Here is a 26,409-nt window from a genome sequence, read left to right on the forward strand (position 1 = left end):
GAGAGAGGGAGAGAGAGAGAGAGAGAGAGAGCTGAGCTGTGGGGTGACAGCGTCTGCATTCTAGTTATTTATTTTATTCAACCTTTATTTACAGGGTATCTGCAGGGTATTGAAAAGTCTTAAAAAGTATTACATTCATAATTCTCATTTTAAGGCCTTAAAGGTATTAAAAGTCTTACATTTCATTTGCACAGATATTAAATATTTGGGGGGGTGGGGGCAACCCAGCCGTCTGGAGATTAAATAATATAAAGTTGTTGTTTTTTGCGGGGCTACTGGGAGCTTGAATGGAACATGTGGGAATTCAGTGCAGCCGCCAGTTCAGTTTCACTATGTGGTTGTGTTTTATTTTTTTGCTAGTATATGTCGTACATTGAACTTGTTGAAACCTGCAGATAGAGAAGATCAAAAGAGCCTCTCGAAGGGTTACAGGGAAAGAGGACAACATTTTTAATAAAATAGAAAAGAGACAGACGATACGATACATACGTCACAGAGGTAAGGGACATCATTAAAACACACACCAAACAAACAACCAAATAGTATATAATACATGAAGCAGAACAGACAGTTTACAGCTAAAAGGCTGGGTGACAGTTGCAGGTGTGTGTAAACTACTCTGAGATAGAGTCCTTAAAAGTAGTGAGAGGGATCAATTTGTCCATTTTCAAAGTATTTTGCATCTCGTTCCAACTGCTGGGAGCAGCAAACTGGAAGGAGGCTTGACCAAAGGAAGTGTTAACATGGGGAACATCTAGCGAGATATGGTGAGCAGCTCTGGTGTTATAGAGACATGGTGAGCAGCTCTGGTGTTACAGAGACATGGTGAGCAGCTCTGGTGTTATAGAGATATGGTGAGCAGCTCTGGTGTTATAGAGATATGGTGAGCAGCTCTGGTGTTATAGAGATATGGTGAGCAGCTCTGGTGTTATATAGATATGGTGAGCAGCTCTGGTGTTATAGAGATATGGTGAGCAGCTCTGGTGTTATAGAGATATGGTGAGCAGCTCTGGTGTTATAGAGATATGGTGAGCAGCTCTGGTGTTACAGAGACATGGTGAGCAGCTCTGGTGTTATAGAGATATGGTGAGCAGCTCTGGTGTTATAGAGATATGGTGAGCAGCTCTGGTGTTATAGAGATATGGTGAGCAGCTCTGGTGTTATAGAGATATGGTGAGCAGCTCTGGTGTTACAGAGACATGGTGAGCAGCTCTGGTGTTATAGAGATATGGTGAGCAGCTCTGGTGTTATAGAGATATGGTGAGCAGCTCTGGTGTTATAGAGATATGGTGAGCAGCTCTGGTGTTATAGAGATATGGTGAGCAGCTCTGGTGTTATAGAGATATGGTGAGCAGCTCTGGTGTTATAGAGATATGGTGAGCAGCTCTGGTGTTATAGAGACATGGTGAGCAGCTCTGGTGTTATAGAGATATGGTGAGCAGCTCTGGTGTTACAGAGATATGGTGAGCAGCTCTGGTGTTATAGAGATATGGTGAGCAGCTCTGGTGTTATAGAGACATGGTGAGCAGCTCTGGTGTTATAGAGATATGGTGAGCAGCTCTGGTGTTATAGAGACATGGTGAGCAGCTCTGGTGTTATAGAGATATGGTGAGCAGCTCTGGTGTTATATAGATATGGTGAGCAGCTCTGGTGTTATAGAGACATGGTGAGCAGCTCTGGTGTTATAGAGATATGGTGAGCAGCTCTGGTGTTATAGAGATATGGTGAGCAGCTCTGGTGTTATAGAGATATGGTGAGCAGCTCTGGTGTTATAGAGAGTAGATAACAATTTTAACAATAAGGAGGGGTCAGACCAAGGAGGCCGTTGTAAATGAGCGTAAGCCAATGAACTTCTCGTCGAGAGTGTAATGATCACAGTGATGTGTGTAAAAGGGGACATTTGTAGCAAACCTGATGGCTGAGTGATACAAAACATTAAGGCGATCAAGGACACTCTTGCTTGCATGCATGTAAATATCGCTATAGTGAAACGATGAGAGCAAGGCCGTAGGTTTGGTTTCAACATGGGGGGGGGCACATTTTAAGCGGGGGGGGGGCTGGTGGTCCTCCCCCAGGAGATGTCCTGCATTTCCTGCATTCTGGTGAACTGTTCTGCATCAATTCATGCTGGAAATGTCTTTATTTATGTAAAGGAAAAGACAACCTTCATGATGGAATATAATGCTGTAAGGCTTTCAGGCGTTCTGTATTGCTTTCAAATATGTATTGTTTCTGCACATTCAAAACACATCACGCCCGTAAATGGTAAATAGCTGCATTTATACAACAGCTTTTATCCAAAGCGCTTTACAATTTGTTACTCACATTTTTACCCATTCACTCACACATTCACACACCGACGGCGGAGGCGACCATGCAAGGCGCCAACCTGCCCATCGGGAGCAGTTAGGGGTTAAGTGTCTTGCTCAAGGACACGCTGCCCGATTGGAGCGGGAATTGACCCGGGATCCTCCAGATTACCAGACGACTGCTCTACTTCCCGAGCCACTGTTGGTTTTGAGTTGCCTTTCATATTAGCTGTATTTTTTGAGGGGGACCTACGCCTGAATGGGACAATGGACATTCGGGGATCTCGCTTTTGTCCACATCATCAGCTGGGCTCAGGAAAACTGGAGCGTCAGGGGAGAGGGTGGAAGGTACAAGAACCGCTCTGTGTCTACGCCTGGATGAACGGTACCAGAACATCTCTGTGTCTACGCGGGCCCTGGCAGACCGACAAGTCTTTATGGATCACAGGATGGAGCGGTAATTACTTTGGCCGCCCCAGAAACCACCTAATTATTTACAGATTAACGGGCGAAAACTCGTAAAAGGGAATTGAGTTATGGAGAAAAGTGTGGGCGCCCGCCGCCGAGGAGCCCAGCGATAAAGGAAAACGTTGCTCCTTCGTCTGGAAAAAAGGCCACGGACTCGTCTGCCAAGTTAAAAGAGATTACGGCGTCTTGAGCTCTGGCCAACTTCAGCTGAGGTGTCCCGTCTTCGCTCACAGCGGATACATTTAGTCATTTAGCTGAACGCTTTTATCCACAGAGACTTGCAGACAAGTCAGCAGGAAGGGTACAACTCTGGCAGCTAAGGGTCAGTGGGGTTGTTCATCAAACAGTGTTGAACTTAAGTGCTACACTCTTGAGTGCATAGTAGTATCATAGACATATTAACATCTTTATATATATATATATATATATATATATATATATATATATATATATATATATATATATATATATTGTTTGATGTGGTGTGTTTTTAGTCGACGGCAGAAGTTCGCCAGGTTTCAGCTGTCCTGACTGTACTTTATAGTTTAGAGTTTATTTATTGCTTATCACAGTCTTAAACACACTGTTACTGTACCTTAACCTTCTGTAGTGTGGTGGTGAAAGGGTTAACCTTCTGTAATGTGGTAGTGAAAGGGTTAACATTCTGTAAATCAAATCAAAATCAAATCAAATTTATTTGTAAGGCCCGACAACACACGTTAATGTCCCTATGGGCCGGACACGTCTTCTTTAAACAAGTCAAGAAGAAACATAACAATAAGTCAAGAACAAAACAAGAACACCATAAGGTCCAACACATTTAAAATAAATGCAAATAAATAATAGAATGCAAGCACTCCCAGACATACCCCACGCGAAGGTAAGGAAAAACTCACTAAAACCTAACAATAGGGAAAAAATGCTCCACATGCAGTGTGGAGGAGAGAAACCTTAAAAGGGCCATTCATGGGGGGATCTCCCTTCTTAGATGTCGGTGATAGTGTTGCAGACTAACAGTTGGTAAGCATGCACTCATGTGTGTAGTGAAACACAATAGCAACTGAAAATGTTTGAGAGATTAAAGATAGAGCTGATAGCGAATCTATTTGACAGGGGCAAAGAGGGTCGCGTCCTCCCTGTCTTAATCACGGGACGCTCAACACTCCGGTCATCGCTCCGAGACAGCCGGAGACAGGGTAGTGAAAGGGTTAACCTTCTGTAATGTGGTAGTGAAAGGGTAAACGATAGGTTATGTATATAACCTAGTTATATGAGTACTGGCTAAGCGTCCCGCTCTCGCCATACCGAGATATACCTCATCTCATGTACCTACTGTACACCATCAACGACAAAAAAATACACCCACCACCTGCCAGGCCCCGCCCCTATAGAGGCGTACTATAAAGTACTAGGCGTGGTCACCACTCACTCTTCCTTGGAAAAAAAACGTTTCCAGGAAAAGATTCCCCAACGGAACTCAGGGCCGCTAAGAGCGGGACGCTTAGCCAGTACTCATATAACTAGGTTATATACATAACCTATCGTTATATAGCGTACTTGCATCGCGTCCCGCTCTTGCCATACTGAGATATGGGGTAGAGCGGACGCGAGGCCCGACAGATGCACCCCCTGAGGCCCCGTAAGCCCACATCAAGGGGAAAGGAGAGTCCCGTCACCCCATCCTTCCTAATGAAGGGGGGGCGCAGTCAACTCCACCCGAGTGCGAGCAAAAGGGAACTAGAACCCCTTGAACACACAGCACAGGCGGAACCACGTGTGACCCAACACACTGTGGCCCATACCCACACACCCCTGCTACCCTACCAAAGGACGGGAAGCAGGAAAGGCCACAGACCCCAGAACCGCCTGGGAGACAGAACCCCCGGTCATGACCCGGGGAGGACCATGAAGCTGCAGCACAGATGTCCTCCACCGAGGCCCCACCCAGCAGAGCGGCAGAGGCTGCCACCCCACGAGTGGAGTGCGCCCTGACGCCCCCCGGGGGGGATCCAGCCCGGCCAACGTGTAGCAGAGGGCAATGCCCTCGCACAACCAATGGGACAGGCGCTGTTTCGATAGTGCCTTACCGGCACGAGAACCACCGTGACAGACAAAAAGCTGATCGGTAACCCTGAGGCCCTGTGTACGGCTGAGGTAAATTCCCAAAGCACGGACCGGACATGACAGGTGAAGGCCCACCTCCAACTCACTAACTTGAGGAGGCGGATGAAACGCCTGAACCACAATATCCGTGGAGCGGAAGGAACTCCGGATATTCTTAGGCACGAAGGCAGGATTAGGCCGCAGAGTGGCACCGCAATCGGAACGAAAAGACAGGCACTCTGGTCGTACCGAAAGAGCACAGAGCTCACCCACGCGTTTAGCGGAGGTGACGGCCAGCAAGAACGCAGTCTTGAACGACAGCTGTCCCAACGGCGCTTGCTCAAGAGGCTCAAACGGGGCCAAGCACAACCGGCCGAGGACCAATTGAAGATCCCAACTCGGAGCCAAAGAGCGTTGCACCGGCTTAACGCGCCAAGCGCCAAGCAGGAAACGCTTCACAAGAGGGTGGCTGAACAAGACATCCCCCTCAAATCCCTCATGATAGGAGGATATAGCTGCTGCATATACCCTCACCGTCGAAGCCGACAGTCTATCAAGGAGAGACTGGAGGTAACCAGCATCCAGGGGGCAGGAGACTGGGTCCCGGCCCCCCGCCTTACACCACTCTTGGAACATACGCCATCTGCCCGCGTAAAGCGCGACAGTGGAGGGAGCATGCGCATTCCGGATGGTATCAACCACAGAAGGGTCCATCCTCTCCAGACTTACCCTCCCACCAGCCACACCATCAGACGTTGGCCCAACACCGGGTACTGAAACAGCGACCCGTGTTGCTGAGAGAGGGCCATCGCCGACCAAGGAATAACCCAAGGCGGAGCGACCAGCAGCTGGATCAAGACCGGGAACCACACTGCCGTGCCCCGGTCCGGCGCGACCAGGATCACCGTCCTGCGCTCCCTCCGTATCCGCTCCAACAGCTGACTCAACAGCTGTACAGGAGGAAAGGCGTACAGAAGGCCGGGCGGCCATGGAAAGATCGAGAAGGCATCCACCCCCAAGGGGGGATGATTTGCCCGACTGACCGAGAACCACAAGGGGCACTTGTGAGAACGTCGGCTCGTAAACAGATCCACCGAGGCCTCCCCGAAGCGATCCCAGATCTGCCTGACTATATCGTGGCGGAGTTCCCACTTGTCGTGACGAGGACCGCCCCGAGACATCATATCTGCGCCCACATTCTCCATACCAGGGATGGGCACACACTCATGTCGCACACACGCACACTTATGGCCAAAGGAAAGGACACTTTAAATTAGAATAACAGGAACAGTGTATTGCACTACCAAAGCTAACTAGCATGTCCCACATGCTCTGTAAATAACTATGTACAGATACCGAGATGTCACTCCATGTTACCTGCTACCTGTTACTGCACAATGTTGTTTCCTTCTTTTGATTCTATTATATGTACCACTGTATTGCACATCGTTGCGGGCAAGACCACCCGCATTTCATTGTATACCTGTATGCCGTGACAATTAAAACTCTTGACTTGACTTGACTTGATGTGGAGCGCCCTCAGACTGCGCAGCCTGCGAGATGCCCATAGCCAGAGTTCGACCGCCGCCCGGTGCAGGCGGATGGAACGAGTCCCACCCTGCCTGTTGATATACGCCGCTGCCGTCATACTGTCCGTTCTGACCAGAACGTGCTCGCCTACCACCAGGTGGTCGAACCGTTTGAGGACCAGGAGGACCGCCTTCAATTCCAACACATTGATGTGCAGGGTAGACGGGCCAGCATGGACCTTCGCTCAGCTGCCCCCCACTGCGTTGGTCCGACACGTCCCTCCCCAACCCGTGAGAGAGGCGTCGGTGAAGACCGTGACGTGTGAGCGCCCGCTGCCCATGGGGACCCCAATGGTGAGGATACCCAGCCTCCTCCAATGGGCGAGATCTCCCCATATCGACAAAGGAACCGTCAACCGTTTCCATTTGTCCCTCACCGGATCTATTCCCATAGAGAAGAACCACCTCTGTATCCTCCACATGAAGAGGAGGCCAAGAGGAACCACCATGTGAGCAGATGCCATCATACCGAGCAGGCGCATCACTTGCAGCGCCGTGACCGTTCCTCCCAGACGGAAACCCCCGAGCTTGTGTAGGATAGACACCCTCCGTTGCTCTGAGATGGTTACAATCATGGGCCTTGACCTCAACGTCAAGCCCAAGTACTCCACCTGTTGACTGGGAAGAGGCGTACTCTTCTTCCAGTTCACAGCAAAACCCAGCCTGGTGAGGAATTCCACCACCAGCCTGGTATGAGACCTGGCAACCTCCTCCGATCGGCTGAGGAGTAGAATGTCGTCGAGATAGAATAGAACCCGTATTCCCCGACGACGTAGAGGCTCCAGCGCAATCGCTACACACTTGGTGAATGTGCGGGGAGTCAGAGAATAGCCGAATGGCAACCTCTGGTACTCGTACGCTACGCCCTGAAACAGGAACCGCAGGAACTTCCTGTGAGGAGGGAAAATCGGGATGTGAAAATACGCATCCTTCAGGTCTATGGAGGTGAACCAGTCTCCCCTTCTGACAGCAAGCAGCAGGAGTTTGACGGTCAACATTCTGAATGGTCTCGCTACAATCAGACGATTGAACGCGGACAGATCCAGTATAGGTCTGACCCCTCCCGTTTTTTTGGGCACCAGAAAATAACGGGAGTAGATGCCTGACATCGCGTCCTCTCTCGGGACCACGACTACGGCCTGCTTCGCCAACAGAGATTGGATCTCGTCGGCCAGGGCTGTCACTGCTTCTGACCCTGACAATAGGGTCGGCACCAAACCTGAGAACGGAGGGTGGGGTTGTGCGAACTGCAACACAAGCCCCTCCCTCAACGTTCTCTCTATCCACCCCTCCAAACGGCATTCTTGTCGCCATATGTGAAAATAATCCCACAGCGCACCCGCCGTCAACTAACGCAAGGAACAGTAGATAGTTGGCCCGGTCCCTCCCGCTGTGCGACGCACCCAAGGGGGGACCCCGACAGAAAGGGCCGGTTTGATATGGGAGAAGCTGCCATCAAACTGGTTGACACACACCCCCCCCCCCTGAACACCCCTCTAGCGCATGCTGAGGAGTTGTTCTACAGCTAGACATGCAAGGCGTGAGGACCCCATGGGCTCCTACACGCCGTAGCCCTGCAGTGATATTGCTATCACCCAAATCACGCTCGCCTCTTCTTTGCAGACCACTGCCGCTCTCACGGGAGTGGGAGGCATCAGCGTGACACGCCGCCTGGCGACGGCGAGGCCGGGGTAACCCTTGCTGTGCATTCAACTGAAGAGGCCTCGAGTCCCCCTGCTGACCACTGTAAATAGTGGCAGCCGTAACACCAGGCTCACCCATCACACAACGTGTGGTGCAGGAGCCACGCGACAGCACAACATTCTCACGGACAGAGCCAGGCTCAGCCATCAACTGGGTGTCAGCCCCTGTCCTCATGAGAAGTGAAAAGTGGGGCCGCATGCGCTTCAAAGAAGGTTCGCGGCCCGCAGCCAAAGGAAAATGATCAGAGCCCCACTTTCGTGGGTAACGGAGAGAGGATTGAACGGGGAGCGGGCTGTTCGCGGCAGAATGACGACGGCTTGTTTGATCCAAGCCGAATACACCCAAAATGGCCGATCCCTCGGCCGCCAAGGCTGTCGGCCTTGCGGATCCCTGTTGACTCTCCACCCAGGGTACCACTGGTGGGGGAAACATGGCCGCCTGTCGAGGGCCTCGCCACAGTCGTTGACGAGGCCGTGCTCCAACCTCTGGCTGCACAGCGTGAGGCGGTATGGGACCCAGATCAACAACCGCCTGCGCCTCCACAGAACGACAAAAAAGTCCTTCCGTGGAAAAAGGAGTCATGAGGAGAGAAAACCTATCCTCTTCCCCAAGAGGAGAGTGCTCCAACCAGACATGCCTATTAACAAACGTTGATAGCATCCTAATCCTCCCCACAGTTATAGCTTGCGACTGAGTTAAGATCTCTATAACACCACAAACATGCAACATGTTTATAATGTCGGCTGGACCTATAGCCCCACTACCCGACGCCAATGTGGATAGGAAAATAGACAGCTTAGCCATAACACTGGCCGCCGCTAAAAACCATCCTGCAGCAGTATACCACTCATCCGTCCATACTGCCAGCCTCCGAGCCGATTCGCTCTCAAGCATCGGCCGGGTGGGACATCGTTCATCCCCGCCGGGGCACAGGATCAAAGCTACCTGGCTACTTAGCCACGGTACACCCGGCCTGCACCCTGTTGTCAGCCCTTTTACCCGTAAATAAGACTCAGCGAAACCCCCCACATTAGCTACCGACTGACCTTCATTAATGAACCGGGCAAGAGGAGGGAAAAGCGGCAACGTCCCACGGCGGGGAATATTAGAACAACGACCCATTTCAGCATTAGCATTAGCAGTAGTATTAATGTTAGCAGCATGCTCCAGGATCGCTCGGAAATCGTCCACTGCAGTGGAACGTTCACCAAGCCATCCCGCCCCTGGCGCCGACACACACTCCATAGCATTACTAACACCAACATCAATGCCTGATGACACAGGGCCTACCTGTGTACAAGTCGGCTCGATAGCCAAACCTTGCACGCTGCTCCTTGATCTGCTGCCACCAGACGAGGAAACATCAGAATAGGCCCGACGTGTCGCTGAAACATGCCCCGAAGATTCCAGGGGTAAGCAAACCTCCGGTAAGCATTCAACATTATGCAATTTCTCTAATCTTTTCATAGCACTAGTTACATAGGGCGACTTGCGACCGCTATGATGGAAACGAAAAAGAGGAAGAGTGAGTGGTGACCACGCCTAGTACTTTATAGTACGCCTCTATAGGGGCGGGGCCTGGCAGGTGGTGGGTGTATTTGTTTTTCGTTGATGGTGTATGAGATGAGATGAGGTATATCTCAGTATGGCAAGAGCGGGACGCGATGCAAGTACGCTATATAACCTTCTGTAGTGTAGTAGTGAAAGGGTTAACCTTCTGCAATGTGGTAGTGAAAGGTTAACCTTCTGTAGTGTGGTAGTGAAAGGGTTAACCTTCTGTAGTGTGGTAGTGAAAGGTTAACCTTCTGTAATGTAGTAGTGAAAGGGTTAACCTTCTGCAATGTGGTAGTGAAAGGTTAACCTTCTGTAGTGTGGTAGTGAAAGGTTAACCTTCTGTAGTGTGGTAGTGAAAGGGTTAACCTGTAATGTGGTAGTGAAAGGGTTAACCTTCTGTAGTGTGGTAGTGAAAGGGTTAACCTTCTGTAGTGTGATAGTGAAAGGGTTAAACTAACCCTTCATGCACTGTGTCATGATGAGGTCAGGGTCATGCTGAGGTCAGGGTCATGAGGAGGCTGTGGTCAGGGGCACAGTAGGGGCGGGTTGATACACAAGATGCTTTCAACCAGTCACGTTGCTCACAAGGCTTGAAAGTGTGCTGTGACGACACACCCTCTGTCAGTGACTACACACACTCTGTCAGTGTCAGGATGGAGGTAGGTGAGTTCCAATTGTTGTAGGCAATCACAGAGACGGAGAAGGTATACTCTTGAACAGGTTCGACTTTAATAGTAAAGAACACAAAGAGTAATACTAGGATACTATGCCAAAGGCAAAGGAACGAGAGAATAGATAATGGAGCTTAGTGGTGGTCCAGAACTGGAACCGGCCGCGTTATCTCCGAACGCCTATAGTGAAGACCTGACGAATGACAAGCAGAGGAAGGAATGTTAAATAGCCACCAAATACCAACATTCCACACACACCCCCGTGACAGCCAATCAGAAGCCAACCCCTAAGTGACAGCACTAAATGACAGGGAAAAACAAGTGACAGCAGTCAGGTGACAGATGACAGAGGAGGTGGGTGGTTCCCGACCGTAGTCAGGAACCAGAATCGTAACAGTCAGTGACTACACACACTCTGTCAGTGACCACACACCCTCTGTCAGTGACATCACACCCTCTGTCAGTGACTACACACCCTCTGTCAGTGACATCACACCCTCTATCAGTGACTACACACACTCTGTCAGTGACCACACACCCTCTGTCAGTGACATCACACACTCTGTCAGTGACCACACACCCTCTGTCAGTGACTACACACCCTCTGTCAGTGACCACACACCCTCTGTCAGTGACATCACACACTCTGTCAGTGACTACACACACTCTGTCAGTGACTACACACCCTCTGTCAGTGACTACACACACACTCTGTCAGTGACTACACACCCTCTGTCAGTGACTACACTCTGTCAGTGACTACACACCCTCTGTCAGTGACATTACACCCTCTGTCAGTGACTACACACACACTCTCAGTGACCACACTCTGTCAGTGACTACACACACTCTGGCAGTGACTACACTCTGTCAGTGACTACACACCCTCTGTCAGTGACTACACACCCTCTGTCAGTGACCACACACACTCTCTCAGTGACCACACTCTGTCAGTGACTACACACACTCTGTCAGTGACTACACTCTGTCAGTGACTACACTCTGTCAGTGACTACACACCCTCTGTCAGTGACATCACACACTCTGTCAGTGACATCACACACTCTGTCAGTGACTACACACCCTCTGTCAGTGACTACACACCCTCTGTCAGTGACATTACACCCTCTGTCAGTGACATTACACACACTCTGTCAGTGACTACGCACACTCTGGCAGTGACTACACACACTCTGTCAGTGACTACACACCCTCTGTCAGTGACTACACACCCTCTGTCAGTGACTACACACACTCTGTCAGTGACTACACTCTGTCAGTGACTACACACACTCTCAGTGACCACACACCCTCTGTCAGTGACTACACACACACTCTGTCAGTGACTACACACACTCTGTCAGTGATTACACACACTCTGTCAGTGATTACACACACTCTGTCAGTGACTACACACACTCTGTCAGTGACATCACACACTCTGTCAGTGACATCACACTCTGTCAGTGACTACACACCCTCTGTCAGTGACCACACTCTGTCAGTGACATCACACTCTGTCAGTGACATCACACCCCTCTGTCAGTGACTACACACCCTCTGTCAGTGACTACACACCCCTCTGTCAGTGACATCACACCCTCTGTCAGTGACTACACTCTGTCAGTGACTACACACCCTCTGTCAGTGACTACACACCCTCTGTCAGTGACTACACACCCTCTGTCAGTGACTACACACCCTCTGTCAGTGACTACACACCCTCTGTCAGTGACTACACACCCCTCGGTCAGTGACATCACACCCTCTGTCAGTGACTACACACCCTCTGTCAGTGACTACACACCCTCTGTCATTACAATGCAACCTCCAGCCTGAGTTTACTGGTTGAATTATTAGTGTTTTGCTCGTTAGTCCATCGCTGATGTTCTCTTTTTAAAGAGAGCGTAGTAGCCCTGAGATTCAGCTAGAATGACAAAACAAAAGCCAAGGATCGTTCTCAGGGCAAATTGGACGGGCATGGCTTCAGGACAAGGGCCAGTCACGCCCCTCTAATGCAGCACGGCGATGATTCACGATGCCAACATTTAGAGGTAATTGATTTGGACATTTATTGCCCTGCCAGCGGGGAATAGACGACTGGAACCAATGATGTGCGCGAAACGTAGCGGGCCGCCGGGAACAAGAGGAGCATTAATGTGTGTTTAACGCACTCCGTGAGGCTCCCTCTGCGCCAGGTCTCTGGGTAAACAGGGCTGCTGCTGCTGCTGCTGCTGCTGCGTGGGAAAGGCCACCGGCTCTCAGTGAAAGCAACGGCTTTTCAGGCTCCGGAACGTGCAATACAGGTTCTCCACAGACCCACAGAGGCACTTTAAGCAGCTTTAAGCTGAATAGAAGAATTATAATAATTATTATAATAATAATATATTTAAGTTTTTTTTGTATATATATATATATACATTTATATATATATATATAATACTTTTATATATATATATACTCTATATATATATATATATATATTCGTTTTTTTAGTGCTGTCAATAGATTAAAAAAATTAACTAATTAATCTCACAGTTTTCTGTAATTAATCTAGATTAAAAATAGCATTTTTCTACTTAAAACCGAAGCTTGTAACAGATATTTACTTGAGTAAAATCATGGAATTAATGTAAAATCAACACAAAAAAAGTATATTTAGATTCAAAGACTGCTAATAGCTTTCTTTGAATACATTTTCTCTCTGAAATACAAATGTTCAACAAAACCATCAACATTGACTCAGCTAGACCTCTTTCTTATATCTGAACAAGCAAATATACTGCTGAAAGTTCAGAACGTTGAAGATTTTTCACTCCATAGATGAATCTAGATACATTTATTTGAATGCTTTAAATCGTTTAAATTAATCTCCAAAGTTAAAGCATTAATTTTAACAGCCCTATTTTTGTTTTGTTTATATATATAGCCGGACCGGCAGGAAAAATCTGGGCTGGGGAAGTGAATGAACAAGTGAATAAATCTCCCATACCCTTAACACCAGTTCCGCTGAAGTGCCCTTGAGGAGCAAGGCACTAAACCCCCAACTGCTCCAGTGGAGTTGCTCAGTGGCCAACGGTGTCAGACTGTGGTTGTACTGGGCAGCTCCCAGGTGTGAATGGAACTGTGTGAATGTGAAGCGGGGCGTAGCTGAAAAAGAGCATCTGTGCTCAGGGAACCTACCCTTGGTAAATAAAGGTAAAAAAAAGATATAAGATATATATATATATATATATATTATATATATATTAGTGCTGTCAATCGATTAAAATATTTAATCGCGATTAATTGCATGAATGTCCATAGTTAACTCGCGATTAATCGCAAATTAATCTAATTTTATTTTATTTTATTTTGTATCTACCTTAAACGGATCTTTTTCAAGTTCCAAGTTTTAATACTCTTATCAACATGAGAGTCAACAAATGCGTGCTTTATGCAGCCATTTAACACAAAAGGATGACCCTCATGCATTGCAAATTTGCATCAAATTCAAAACAGAGTGATGCACAAAATAACTTAAAAGAAAATAATAATTTAAAACAATGAATAAAGTGTGCATGAAATAATAGGGGAAAGAAAACGTTAGGAACTTGTTACATTAACCCACACAAGGGCTGAGTAATCACACCACCCCCCCCCCCTCTCTCTCTCTCTCTCTCTCTCTCTCTCTCTCTCTCTCTCTCTCTCTCTCTCTCTCTCTCTCTCTCTCTCTCTCTCTCTCTCTCTCTCACACACACACTATCACAGCTCTCTTTCTCTCTTGCCCCTTCCTCATCTCTCTCACCCCCTCTCTCTATATATATATCTCACACACACACACACACACACACACTTCAGAAACAAACATAGTATCAATGAGAGCATCATTAATACACCTGAGTGAAGTCTAGTAAAAATTAAAAAAAAAAATTATTATATATATTTTTTAAGTTAATCGTGAGTTAAACAAATAGTGGCGTTAATAGAATCGGGCGATAACGCGTTAATACCGCGTTAACTTTCACAGCCTTAATATATATACTATGCCAATGTCTATACTACTATGCACTGAGAGTGAAGCACTCCAGCTCGGCACTCTTCATGATGAACAACCCCACGCACTGACCCTTAGCTGCCAGAGTCGTACCCTTCCTGCTGACTTGTTGTACACAGTTAGTAAGTTGCTTTGGATAAAAGCGTCAGCTAAAATGACTAAATGTAGATGTAAAATATATATATTTCCCATATTTTCTCTGACCGGCAGGTGGTTTTGCACATTTTGACGAGGAACACGATGGTCGTCTTATTGTTCCCATGCGACCCAGGTACACCACTTGGCCGGCTAAAGTTCTGATTGGTTATTGATGCAGGGAGCTGTTGTTTTTAGCCATTCAGATGTTTTTGGAGTATAGCTCGCTCTCTTTCTGCTGATCAGGTCAACTTTCTCCGAAGTTGCTTACTGCAGCTTTAAGGCAGGGGTGGGTTTATACACGAGACATCAAGTTCTTAGCGAGTCCCGTATTGAAATCAACTTTGTGATTCACCAAATATATATATTTCAGATCTATGAATTAATATATGAATAAATTAACAGTAAACGGCAGATTCTACAATATACTGTCAACCGCTTTTCCTTATCAACAACTCACTTTACCCCCAACTTCTCAGAGAGCTCCACTGGCTTCTCTGCTGCACAAATCCGTTTCAAGGTCCTTGACATGGCATGACCCCTACGCTCTGCATCTTCTAACTACACACCCTCAAGACCCCTATGCTCTGCATCTTCTAACTACACACCCTCAAGACCCCTATGCTCTACATCTTCTAACTACACACCCTCAAGACCCCTACACTCTGTATCTTCTAACTACACACCCTCAAGACCCCTACGCTCTGCATCTTCTAACTACACACCCTCAAGACCCCTACACTCTGCATCTTCTAACTACACACCCTCAAGACCCCTCCGCTCTGCATCTTCTAACTACACACCCTCAAGACCCCTACGCTCTACATCTTCTAACTACACACCCTCAAGACCCCTACACTCTGTATCTTCTAACTACACACCCTCAAGACCCCTACGCTCTGCATCTTCTAACTACACACCCTCAAGACCCCTACGCCCTGCATCTTCTAACTACACACCCTCAAGACCCCTACGCTCTGCATCTTCTAACTACACACCCTCAAGACCCCTACGCTCTACATCTTCTAACTACACACCCTCAAGACCCCTACGCTCTGTATCTTCTAACTACACACCCTCAAGACCCCTACACTCTGTATCTTCTAACTACACACCCTCAAGACCCCTACGCTCTACATCTTCTAGCTACACACCCTCAAGAACAGTATTAAATGACTCTGAGGCCATGGTTAGACTAGATGTTTTTGTTTTCGTTTTGTTGCTGAATGAATACGTTTGCTGTCCCAGTTAAATAGAAATGCCGTTTTGGCAGGAAAACGCGTTGCCCTACTGACAACGCTGAAAGGGTGTTTTCGTTTTGGATACTTGCCAAAACATGCAGACAACGTGTCATGTAATCTGCGCGGAGCCGTTGTTGCTCAACGCCCATGCGCAGTAGATACCGACATCTGCGTGCCCCCACCAACGTCCGGTGACAACAGAGCTGTCCCAAATAGCTGCAGCTACCATGTGTTGTCAAGTTATTGTTATAAGGACCCCAGTCCAAGCTACAACAGTCTGCATTCCCTTAACAATTGTTTGTATTGAGCCGTATTGTATTGTACCCATTCTGCAATATGTTAAATAAAGTTTACATCCATTCATTCTGCTAGCATTAACGATTGCATGAGCAGCTGGCTAACGTGAGCTAACGTTAGCTATCAGACCCTGTTAGCTCAGAGCTCCTCTTTCAATCTTAACAAGCATTAAACAAAATGGCCCAGTCATCTATTCACCTTTGTTTAATACATGAGGCGTTGTCTAATGTTATCTAGCTACTGATAGCTCCTGATATCATCAGTTTGGTGCTGGCTGGCTAACGTGAGCTAACGTTAGCTGCTAGCCACAATGCTATACTGTTGTACTGGCATATTCCATTCACGTTAGCATGTAGCTAACAACATCAGAGATATTTTTGTGAGACTAAACTATCCGCTCTTGGTGGTCAATTGTGTTGATGTTAGTTTTGTTTCATCAACAAATGAGAGGCAGAACACACAGTGAATGTATCCGTTTTGTTTATTGCACTTTTATTGCACTTTCTTTGCTGAAAAATAAGTGCTACATTGGCTAAATAGCTCACGGAGGCATTTAAAGATGGTGGCTTGTTGATTTTTTTGCAGGAAGTGTATTGGCACATCCAAGGTAACTACCTCCTCAGTGCTGAATTCGAGACGCGATCCGTTGCGGTCTGACCACGCCTCGTTCTGACAAAACGAAAGTGCTCAGATCGCAAAACAAATGTCTAACTCGGCTGTCACTACGTTGCGCTCTGGAAAGCGAAACTCATCTTGAAAACGAAACGAAAACACCCTGTGTGTAACCGACGCCTGAGACAGAACAGTATTAAATGACTCTGAGACAGAACAGTATTAAATGACTGAGTCGTTAGCGGTTCGGTAGCCGGTCTCTCTCCTGGTTACATCGCTGGATGGGTCTCCGCTGGCTGGTCTCTTCGTTGGCCTAGCGGTCTGGTCTCTCTCTCCCCGCTGTGAGGTGGTCTCTCTCCTGTTCTCCAGCCGGCAGGGGGAACTCCTACCAGCGCGGCATGAATACACGGACGCTGCGATGACGTGCTCAGATGAGGTGTCATTAGAGAAGCATTAAGACGAGCACTTTTCACCGTTCAGCCATTTGCTGCCTTTTCTTTAGGTCTTTCTTTTCTCCTTTTGCTTTTCTCTGTCTATTCTTTGATATTTCGGGGGAGAGGGAGGTGGAGGGGGAGGGGGGAGGAAAATGTTCACATCTGTTTTATCTATTTATTTATTCATGAATTTATGTATTTATTTATGTATCTATTTATTTTTCTATGTATTTATCTATCTTATATATTATTTATATATTATGTATGGTGATGATTTGCAATCTGAAAATATACATAAGAGAAGAAAAAACAAGGAAAAACTATTTTTAAAACATGTTTGTCTGTTCAGACGACCCTGGCAGCTAGCAGGGCTCTTCTGAGCTTCTCTCTCTACCAACGTAGCGGCAGTAACACCAGTAACACCAGTAACACCAGTAACACCAGTAACGCCAGTAACCGGTACTCTAATCTCATTACGAAATTACTGTAATCTCAACAAAAAAATTATTTTGATCATTTTACAGATTCAGATTATGAAAATCTGATTAAAGATATGTTTGAAAATACAGTTGATTACTTGTTGGAATAAAAATAATAAATAAATATACGTTGCTGAACATTATGAGAAACACTACGAGTGAAAGCGACGCAGGACTGACTCAGTGTTGAGGGGGAACGGCACCCAAATCAGGAATTCATGACATTTTATTTCCAAAGTTCAATCGACAAAGAGATGTAAGTCTCAAATTTGTGATGTGACGTTACAGAGTCTGTTCCTGTTCTACAGGATTACATACTGTAGCTGATTTACAATTATTATACATTAAAAAGTAATACGCAATGCATTCAAATTTTAAACAAACATTCACACCATTGATTAGCAGGCTAAACATTTACTTTGTTTAGGTCTACCCTCACGTTTTCATACATTCTCTTAATCTTAATGTGTCTCAAATCGTAAATGGTCTCAATTTAAATTATCAAGTAACCTTTTTGCATTGGCGTTTCTTTTGTTGTAACTGAATCGGAGAGAGTGAATATTACATTTCAAGTTCACATCACTCAGCTATTAATCAGTGGCGTCACGTGGGTAAAATAACAGAGGATGCCAAAAAAAATTATAACTTTTTTTTATTAATACATTTCTTTTAATAAATATTTTTCATATTTAAGCCAAATAATATATATAATATATTTCTCCCTCCCTCGCTCTCTCTCTCCCTCTCTTTCTGAATATTACACACACACAACACAAATATATATACACACACACACAGTGGTTGCCTGCAGGAGGTCTGGTTTGATTATGAATCAGAGAGAGAGAGAGAGAGAGAGAGAGAGAGAGGAGAGAGAGAGAGAGAGAGAGATAGAGAGAGAGAGAGAGAGAGAGAGAGAGAGAGAGAGAGAGAGAGAGAGAGAGAGAGAGAGAGAGAGAGAGAGAGAGAGAGAGAGAGAGAGAGAGACCCTGCAACAGGTGAAATCACAGGGTCTGGGGAAGGAGAGGAGAGGGAAGGAGGTAAGGAGAGGGAAGGAGAGAAGGAGAGGGAAGGAGAGAGAAGGAGAGAGAAGGAGAGGAAAGGAGAGGGAAGGAGAGAGAAGGAGAGGGAAGGAGAGGGAAGGAGAGGGAAGGAGGAAGTGAAGAGATCCACCTATCATCCTTCCCCCTTAATTGGCTGATATCAATCCCTATCTCCTGAGCCATTCAGCCATTGTGTATAGTGTGATGTGTGCCTGGTGCCAATGTATGGTAGTCATTGTGTAGTGTGATGTGTGCCTGGTGCCAGTGTATGGTAGTCATTGTGTAATGTGATGTATGCCTGGTGCCAGTGTATGGTAGTCAGTGTGTAGTGTGATGTGTGCCTGGTGCCAGTGTATGGTAGTCATTGTGTAGTGTGCTGTGTGCCTGGTGCCAGTGTATGGTAGTCATTGTGTAGTGTGATGTGTGCCTGGTGCCAGTGTATGGTAGTCATTGTGTAGTGTGATGTGTGCCTGGTGCCAGTGTATGGTAGTCAGTGTGTAGTGTGATGTGTGCCTGGTGCCAGTGTATGGTAGTCAGTGTGTAGTGTGATGTGTGTCTGGTGCCAGTGTATGGTAGTCAGTGTGTAGTGTGATGTGTGCCTGGTGCCAGTGTATGGTAGTCAGTGTGTAGTGTGATGTGTGCCTGGTGCCAGTGTATGGTAGTCATTGTGTAGTGTGATGTGTGCCTGGTGCCAGTGTATGGCAGCCATTGAGCCTGCATAGCCCAAGGTTGGGTGCTACCAGTGGTGGTGAAGGAAGCAATTTACACCCTACATTGTGGGGAGTGCTTTGAGTGTCTAGAAAATCGCTATATAAATGAGCGAGCGAGAGAGAGATCATTTAGGTTCTAGGTTGAAATTAATTAATGGCCTGATGTCGCCGTCGGAGCGTTTCTCAGCGTCTTGCAAGATATTGCTGACATGGCAGAACATACATGTATACAGTAGCCTGTGGCTCGGCCCATCAAACACAAGCAGACCAGTACAGTATGATCAAACACAATAACACAGTATGATATGACACGGCAGAATATACAGTATGGCTCCCCACACACACACACACACAGCGGCATCACTTATGAAAAGATATTAGGTTATTAGGTACTCACAGTCACCATTGTTGCAGCTGATGCTGCAAAGTAAAGTAAAGCAACGTCCACAATCACAAAGTTCTCCAAGTCCTGTGGGTATTCAGGTATTCTCCTAAACTTTTCTGCAGCTGAGCGAATTTCAGGTCTCCTCAATGAATTAATCCGAGAGAGGAATCCGAATTTCAATCAATCAAACAATGCTGTTTGTTTAGACATTAAGACTCACATAACGTTAGCTAGCTATCTCCGGGGTTCCCTCGTATTGTTGTTTTGATTCGAACGTGGCCACGAGGCGTGTATATTTTTCACAACGCAGTTTCACAGAGGCGATGACGTCATCACGTTTAGCTTTTAATGTGATTTGATTGGTCAATCGGTGGAAACGTTCTGGACTGCCCCGCCTCCAGAGCGGCAAATTTGAAGACGCTAGAGTGCTTCGCTGTCAGACGGACCCATGTTAAGGTGTGGGACCCCCTTTATTAAGCTCGAATCTTATTGGCTAATAATTGGTTCTGGAGTCCATAACCATGAATCACATGGTGGAAGCTTGAAAAAGACACCTCCCCTCTGCCCTCCGTTCTATATTCTGCCTGAGCTGCAGTGACTGAGCACAGAGTGACTGCCAGCCTGCCTCAGTGAGTCTGACAGTGTTAGAGAGAGTGAGGAGAAGAGGGAGAACATTAAAAAAAAATATTATAACACAGAGATGAAAAATAATGATTTCTTTATTATTATTGTAAACTATATTAAAAAAATATATATTATTTTTATTTTTATTTTTTATTTTTTTATTTTTCATATTTCATATTTCATATTCATATTTTTCTGGGGAAGCATGGCTTCCCTTGGCTTCCAGGAAGATTCGCCACTGCTCAACAAAGACAAAGCCAATGCAAAAAGCTCAAGTAACTTTTTTTTGTTGAATCAACTAAAGAGGAGTTTAAACAACAGGACAAGGTATAAATTTAAAGGTGTCCAATGAGAGTTTTTCACCACTAGTTGGTGAAATTGGCGCTATAGAGCACAGTAAGAGGAAAGGGGTCCCCGAGAATTGTGTATCATGGAATCTTCCACATGTGCACGCCACGAGCACGGGGTGACGTGGAACACAAAAAGAGTGCACTGGAGGCGTGTCAACACGCCCACTTGTGCTTCCATTTCATTGGTCTACCCGATCTTCCTCTAAATCTAACAAGCTAGCTACCAATCAACGGAGGTCCGTCTGGCCAAAACCGAAAGTGAATCTTACAGTAACACGGGTTTGTTGTTGTTGTTGTTGTTGTTGTTGTTGTTGTTGTTGTTGTTGTTGTTGTTGTTGTTGTTGTTGTTGTTGTTGTTGTTGTTGTTGTTGTTGGCGTTGTTGTTGGCGTTGTTGTTGTTGTTGATGAGAGCAATTTCTCTGCTCTCACAATACAAGAAACGCTCTCTATTTGGGTGGATATGTGAATATAAACCAAAGGGAGCAGTTTATGGGAAAACTCCATTGGATACCTTTAATATTGTAACTCTTCTTTAACTTTTCTACTGTACTATAATTTTATTGCCTGTATTTATGTCTTTCTACTATTACCCTGCCCATACCTGTACCTCCCCCCCCCCCCCCCCCATGCTGCTATGATGCCTGAATTTCCCCAAGGGGATCAATAAAGGAATATCTTAACCCTTTCACTGCCGCACTACCAAACGGTTAACCCTTTCACTGCGACAATACACAAAAGGTTAACCCTTTCACTGCCACACAACAGCAGGTTAGCCCTTTCACTGCCACACTACAGAAGGTTAACCCTTTACTATCACACTACCGACGGTTAACCTTCTGTAGTGTGGCAGTGAAAGTTAACATAAGATATCTTAATATCTTATAATACATATATAAATACACATATTTTTTTACATAAATACATATAAATGAGTTTATTCAACGACAAAACCAAAATAAAAAGGCTAGTTGAAAATACAAGTTGAGACAGCTTGGCGATTGTGTTTATTTATAATTTTTTACAGTGTATGTCTCCAATAACAATGTCCCCCCCCCCCCCCCCCCCCCCGCTAATCATGTGATGTCGTCCGTAGGGGTCACCACTGTGCTGACCATGACCACACTGAGCATCAGCGCTCGGAACTCCCTCCCTAAGGTGAGAGTAAAAGCCTACCAGTTTGTATTCAATGTCTCTTTCAACCAAGAGAAGGAAAGTATCATTAAGAGGGTTGTGTATTCTTAAAAACATGTAAAAAGGTAAGAACTAATGTAAAAGCTAGATGTGTTTCAATTTTGGGAGTTAAATTATGGAATAGCCTTAGTGACGAGTTGAAGTTGTGTACTTCTCAGGGGAGATTTAAAAAAGCCTTAAAGGATCAAATAATTCAGGAGTACAGTTTTGAGTAAAACATCAAACATTTGCTTTTTTCTTTAAAAGATTTTTTATTATATCTTGCAGCATATTTTAAGTTTTTCTTTCTTATATTTAAATATATTTCGTTTTTAAGAATTTGTAAAGGATAGGCAAAAGTAAGCATGTGCTTCAGCCTATTCCTTTTTTTCAGTCGTTGATTTTGGATTTTGTGTGTGAGCTTGCCTTGAATATGTACATTTGTGATTTTCTATTTTTATTTTTAATTTTTTGCAAGTCCACACAGGTGTGTTTGATTTGTCTGTAAACAAGACCATTAAATAAACTTCATTTATTCATTCATTCATTCATTCAAGGTGGCCTACGCCACAGCCATGGACTGGTTCATGGCTGTGTGCTACGCCTTCGTCTTCTCTGCGCTGATCGAGTTCGCCACCGTCAACTACTTTACCAAGCGCAGCTGGGCCTGGGACGGCAAGAAGGAGGGCATGGAGATACGGGTGAGTCCTGGAGAGGCGCGCGGTGGGCCGTCTTCTGGCGGCTGAGACGCGCCGTAGCTAGAGGGAGAGAGAGAGATGCACATCCTAGTAGTATGTATCGCCGCTAGGGATGGGTGTAGATTTTGTCTAAAAATATATATATATTTGAATAATGTATGCAAATATAATTTTGTATATTATATCATATATGCAAAGTTAATGCAAATATCATTTTGTTTTGTATTGCCCCTTGTACACCGATTTGAGGAGGGCTTTATTTGAGACAATTCTATTTGTAAATCCTGATTTGTTTTGGCCGTCTGAGAGTTGTATGTTGAGTTGGTTTTTTGTGGAGGAGATTTTCAGTTTTGCAGGATTTTTGGAGAAAGCATGGCACTTGAGACAAAACACACTATATCCTATATAATTGTATATGAATTCCTCTTGTTTCTTTGTTTACATACATTGTTTACAGCTTGTTATATTACATTTGATTTTGTTTTCTTTTTTTGTGGCCATCTTGGTCTATATAACTTATTGTCAAGTATACTATTATATACTTATTGTTTATGTGTCTTGTAAGCCCATATGGGCTGGGCATACATCTGTATGTAAGACACGAAAATAAAAAAAACATCAATCAATCAATCAATCAATCAATCAATTTTGTCCAAAAAAATATATTTTCCCTTGTTTTTACCAGCACCTGTAGTGTATTGAGAGGGGACTGTATTAACTGTTACAGCGCTGAACGGCATGCTGGGTACAGCTCGCTAGCTAGCCAGGTAGCATGGCAGTCTGTTATAACAGTTGGGAGAACAGAAAAGAAAGATGAAGAAAGAGAGACTGGAGATGTTATGTACAATGTTTTGTACGTTTGCCATGTTGTTTCACTAAGTTCACACATTTCAAGCCACCAGTGATGTAACCTTCAGAATTAATGCTTTTGTTCCTGTAAATATGCTAGCCTGGTCGACAGCAGCCGGCTAGCTCACTTGTTGGATTATTTCACGTTAGCTAAAAACAAAACCCTACGACGTTAACATGGAAGCTCAGACATTTCAAGCATCAACGGTGTAACTTTCGGGATATAGCCTGGTCTCTGCGTCCTGAAAACAGGATGTACTGCAGGAACTCTATAAAAGAGAGTGTTTTATTTATTCATGAACAGCCCAGCAGAGCAGACAGTGGGCTGGACCCTCAGAGACCGTATCCTCAGCACATTAATACAGCACTTTCCATAAATCACTCACAACACACTTAGAGGCCAGTAAATGCATGAAGGGGAAAAATATAAATATATATATTATTTTAAAAATCCATTGTGATATTTAGATGGAGTATGAATGAGAGTGAATTGCTTTTTTTTCTTTTTCATATTGTTGGTAGCTTACTAGCCAAAGGAACATACGATAAATTAAAGGTGCTGTAAGTGGCATTTTTGTTAAAATATGTTAAATAACATAAGTGGTCTACATGTTGAAATAATAGCTCCACATTCTGACATCACTGATATAGAGTGTCTGGTCAGTAACATGGGTCTCCCAGTCCCTCTGCTCTGCAGTAAACAGCCATCACTGATATAGAGTGTCTGGTCAGTAACATGGGTCTCTCAGTCCCTCTGCTCTGCAGTAAACAGCTATCACTGATATGATATAGAGTGTATGGTCAGTAACATGGGTCTCTCAGTCCCTCCACTCTGCAGTAAACAGCCATCACTGATATAGAGTGTCTGGTCAGTAACATGGGTCTCTCAGTCCCTCCACTCTGCAGTAAACAGCCATCACTGATATAGAGTGTCTGGTCAGTAACATGGGTCTCTCAGTCCCTCCGCTCTGCAGTAAACAGCCATCACTGATATAGAGTGTATGGTCAGTAACATGGGTCTCTCAGTCCCTCTGCTCTGCAGTAAACAGCCATCACTGATCTAGAGTGTCTGGTCAGTAACATGGGTCTCTCAGTCCCTCTGCTCTGCAGTAAACAGCCATCACTGATCTAGAATAGGGGCGACAGTGGCTCAGGAGGTAGAGCAGTCAAGCAGTCCTTGAGCAAGACACTTAACTCCTAATTGCTCCCGATGAGCAGGTTGGCACCTTGCATGGTTGCCTCCGCCGTCGGTGTGTGAATGTGTGAGTGAATGTGTGAGTGAATGGGTAAAATGTGAATAACAAATTGTAAAGCGCTTTGGATAAAAGCGCTATATAAAAAAGCAGCCATTTATAAAAAAGCAGCCATATAGAGTGTCTGGCCAGTAACATGGGTCTCTCTGTCCCTCCACTCTGCAGTAAACAGCCATCACTGATATAGAGTGCCTGGTCAGTAACACAGGTTTCCCAGTCCCTCTGCTCTGCAGTAAACACAAAATAAATGTTCTTGTATCCCGTTCCCACTTTATCCAATCAGGAGAGAGAACCCTAGATAGACCCAATAGTTCTCTCTCCTGATTGGATCAAGTGGGAACGGGATACCAGGAAATGTATTTTCCGTTTACTGCTAGGAGACCCATGCTACTGACTAACCGACAGTGATGGCTGTCGTAATGTAGAGCTATCATTTTAACATGTGGACCACTTATTTTAACAAAATAAATACCACTTACAGCACCTTTAACATTCCACAATAAGCTTTTCCTTCTGAATTAACACGATTGTACTGGTTCTTTAAAGACGCCGTCAGCCTCAGTCAACAAGTTCATGTTTTCTTTCCACTGCAGCAAGAAACTCCACCGCTATTAAAAATAATATTTTATCTATTCCACTATTTTATTGCACTGCACTATTGCACTATTTTACTCTGTCTATTTTATCTTGCTCTTTTTATTATTGTCTATTTAAAACTAAATCAAACCATAAACAAGGTGGCCTGTTGGGATGTTAGATCCTAATGTGAAAAACTGTGATTTTATATGTCTGCACTTTATGTGCTCATGTTATGCCTGTCTTTTTTTCTGTTGTAAAGCACTTTGAGCTGCAGTTTTTGTATGAAAGGTGCTATACAAATAAAGTGTATTATTTATTATTATTATTATTATTATTATTATTATTATTATTATTATTATTATTATTATTATTATTATTATTATTATTATTATTATTATTATTATTATTATTATTATTATCATTATCATTATTATTATTATTATTATTATTATTATTATTATTATTATTATTATTATTATTATTATTATTAAATCAATTTTGCTACTATTGTACAAACAGTTAAGAGTGATCAGTCATACCTTCCCGGTCCTGTGAAACCTGACAGCTACTCTCTTCCACGCTCTGCATTAATTGCATATTACTGTCATGAAGCTTTCCCCGGCGTCAGGAATAATTCCTCAGAATTATAACACCGAGTCCCGCCGCTTTGTCTCAGTGTGCCGCGCTCTCGGGGGCTGAGTGAGCGGAACATGTACCCGTCAGGGTAGATGCTCGAAAATTGGGTCACCTACATAAAGAGAGAATATCACAGACGGAAATAACTCTCCCATTTTGCTTTTCCTCACCCAAAGCTTCAATAGCCGGGGCCGTCTTTAACCCGGCCGTCTGGGGGGTCTGAATCCTGGGCCAGCGGGCCGGACGAGTGGCTCCAGACGTCTGGGAACAGCTCCGTGGAGTGGAGTAGGCCCGGCTGTTTTACTCTGTTGCTTCAGCCCCAGACCAAAGAGCTTCAAGTTCAACTTCAAGTTCTTTATTATTAAGTCAAATACACAACAATACAGGGGGCATTGCATTAAGAAACATCAATGAATACAAGAATGGTGACAATAGGTAGAATTTGCATCTGAATGTATACTATGATTTAAGAGTAAGAGTAAA

General features: G+C 45.1%; 1 protein-coding gene across 1 annotated transcript in view; it reads left to right on the forward strand.

The window, feature by feature from the left end:
* Positions 1-26,409, forward strand: part of gabra3 (gamma-aminobutyric acid type A receptor subunit alpha3) — a gene marked incomplete at both ends in the record, with an annotated part of 316,811 nt that overhangs the window by 264,115 nt on the left and 26,287 nt on the right. The window contains 2 exon segments of the mRNA XM_084319586.1: positions 21,835-21,896; positions 22,469-22,612. Of these exon segments, the coding sequence (XP_084175712.1) occupies positions 21,835-21,896; positions 22,469-22,612 (206 nt within the window).

This window comes from Notolepis coatsorum (assembly GCF_963971535.1).
Source record: "Notolepis coatsorum genome assembly, chromosome: 8".
Taxonomy (NCBI): domain Eukaryota; kingdom Metazoa; phylum Chordata; class Actinopteri; order Aulopiformes; family Paralepididae; genus Notolepis; species Notolepis coatsorum.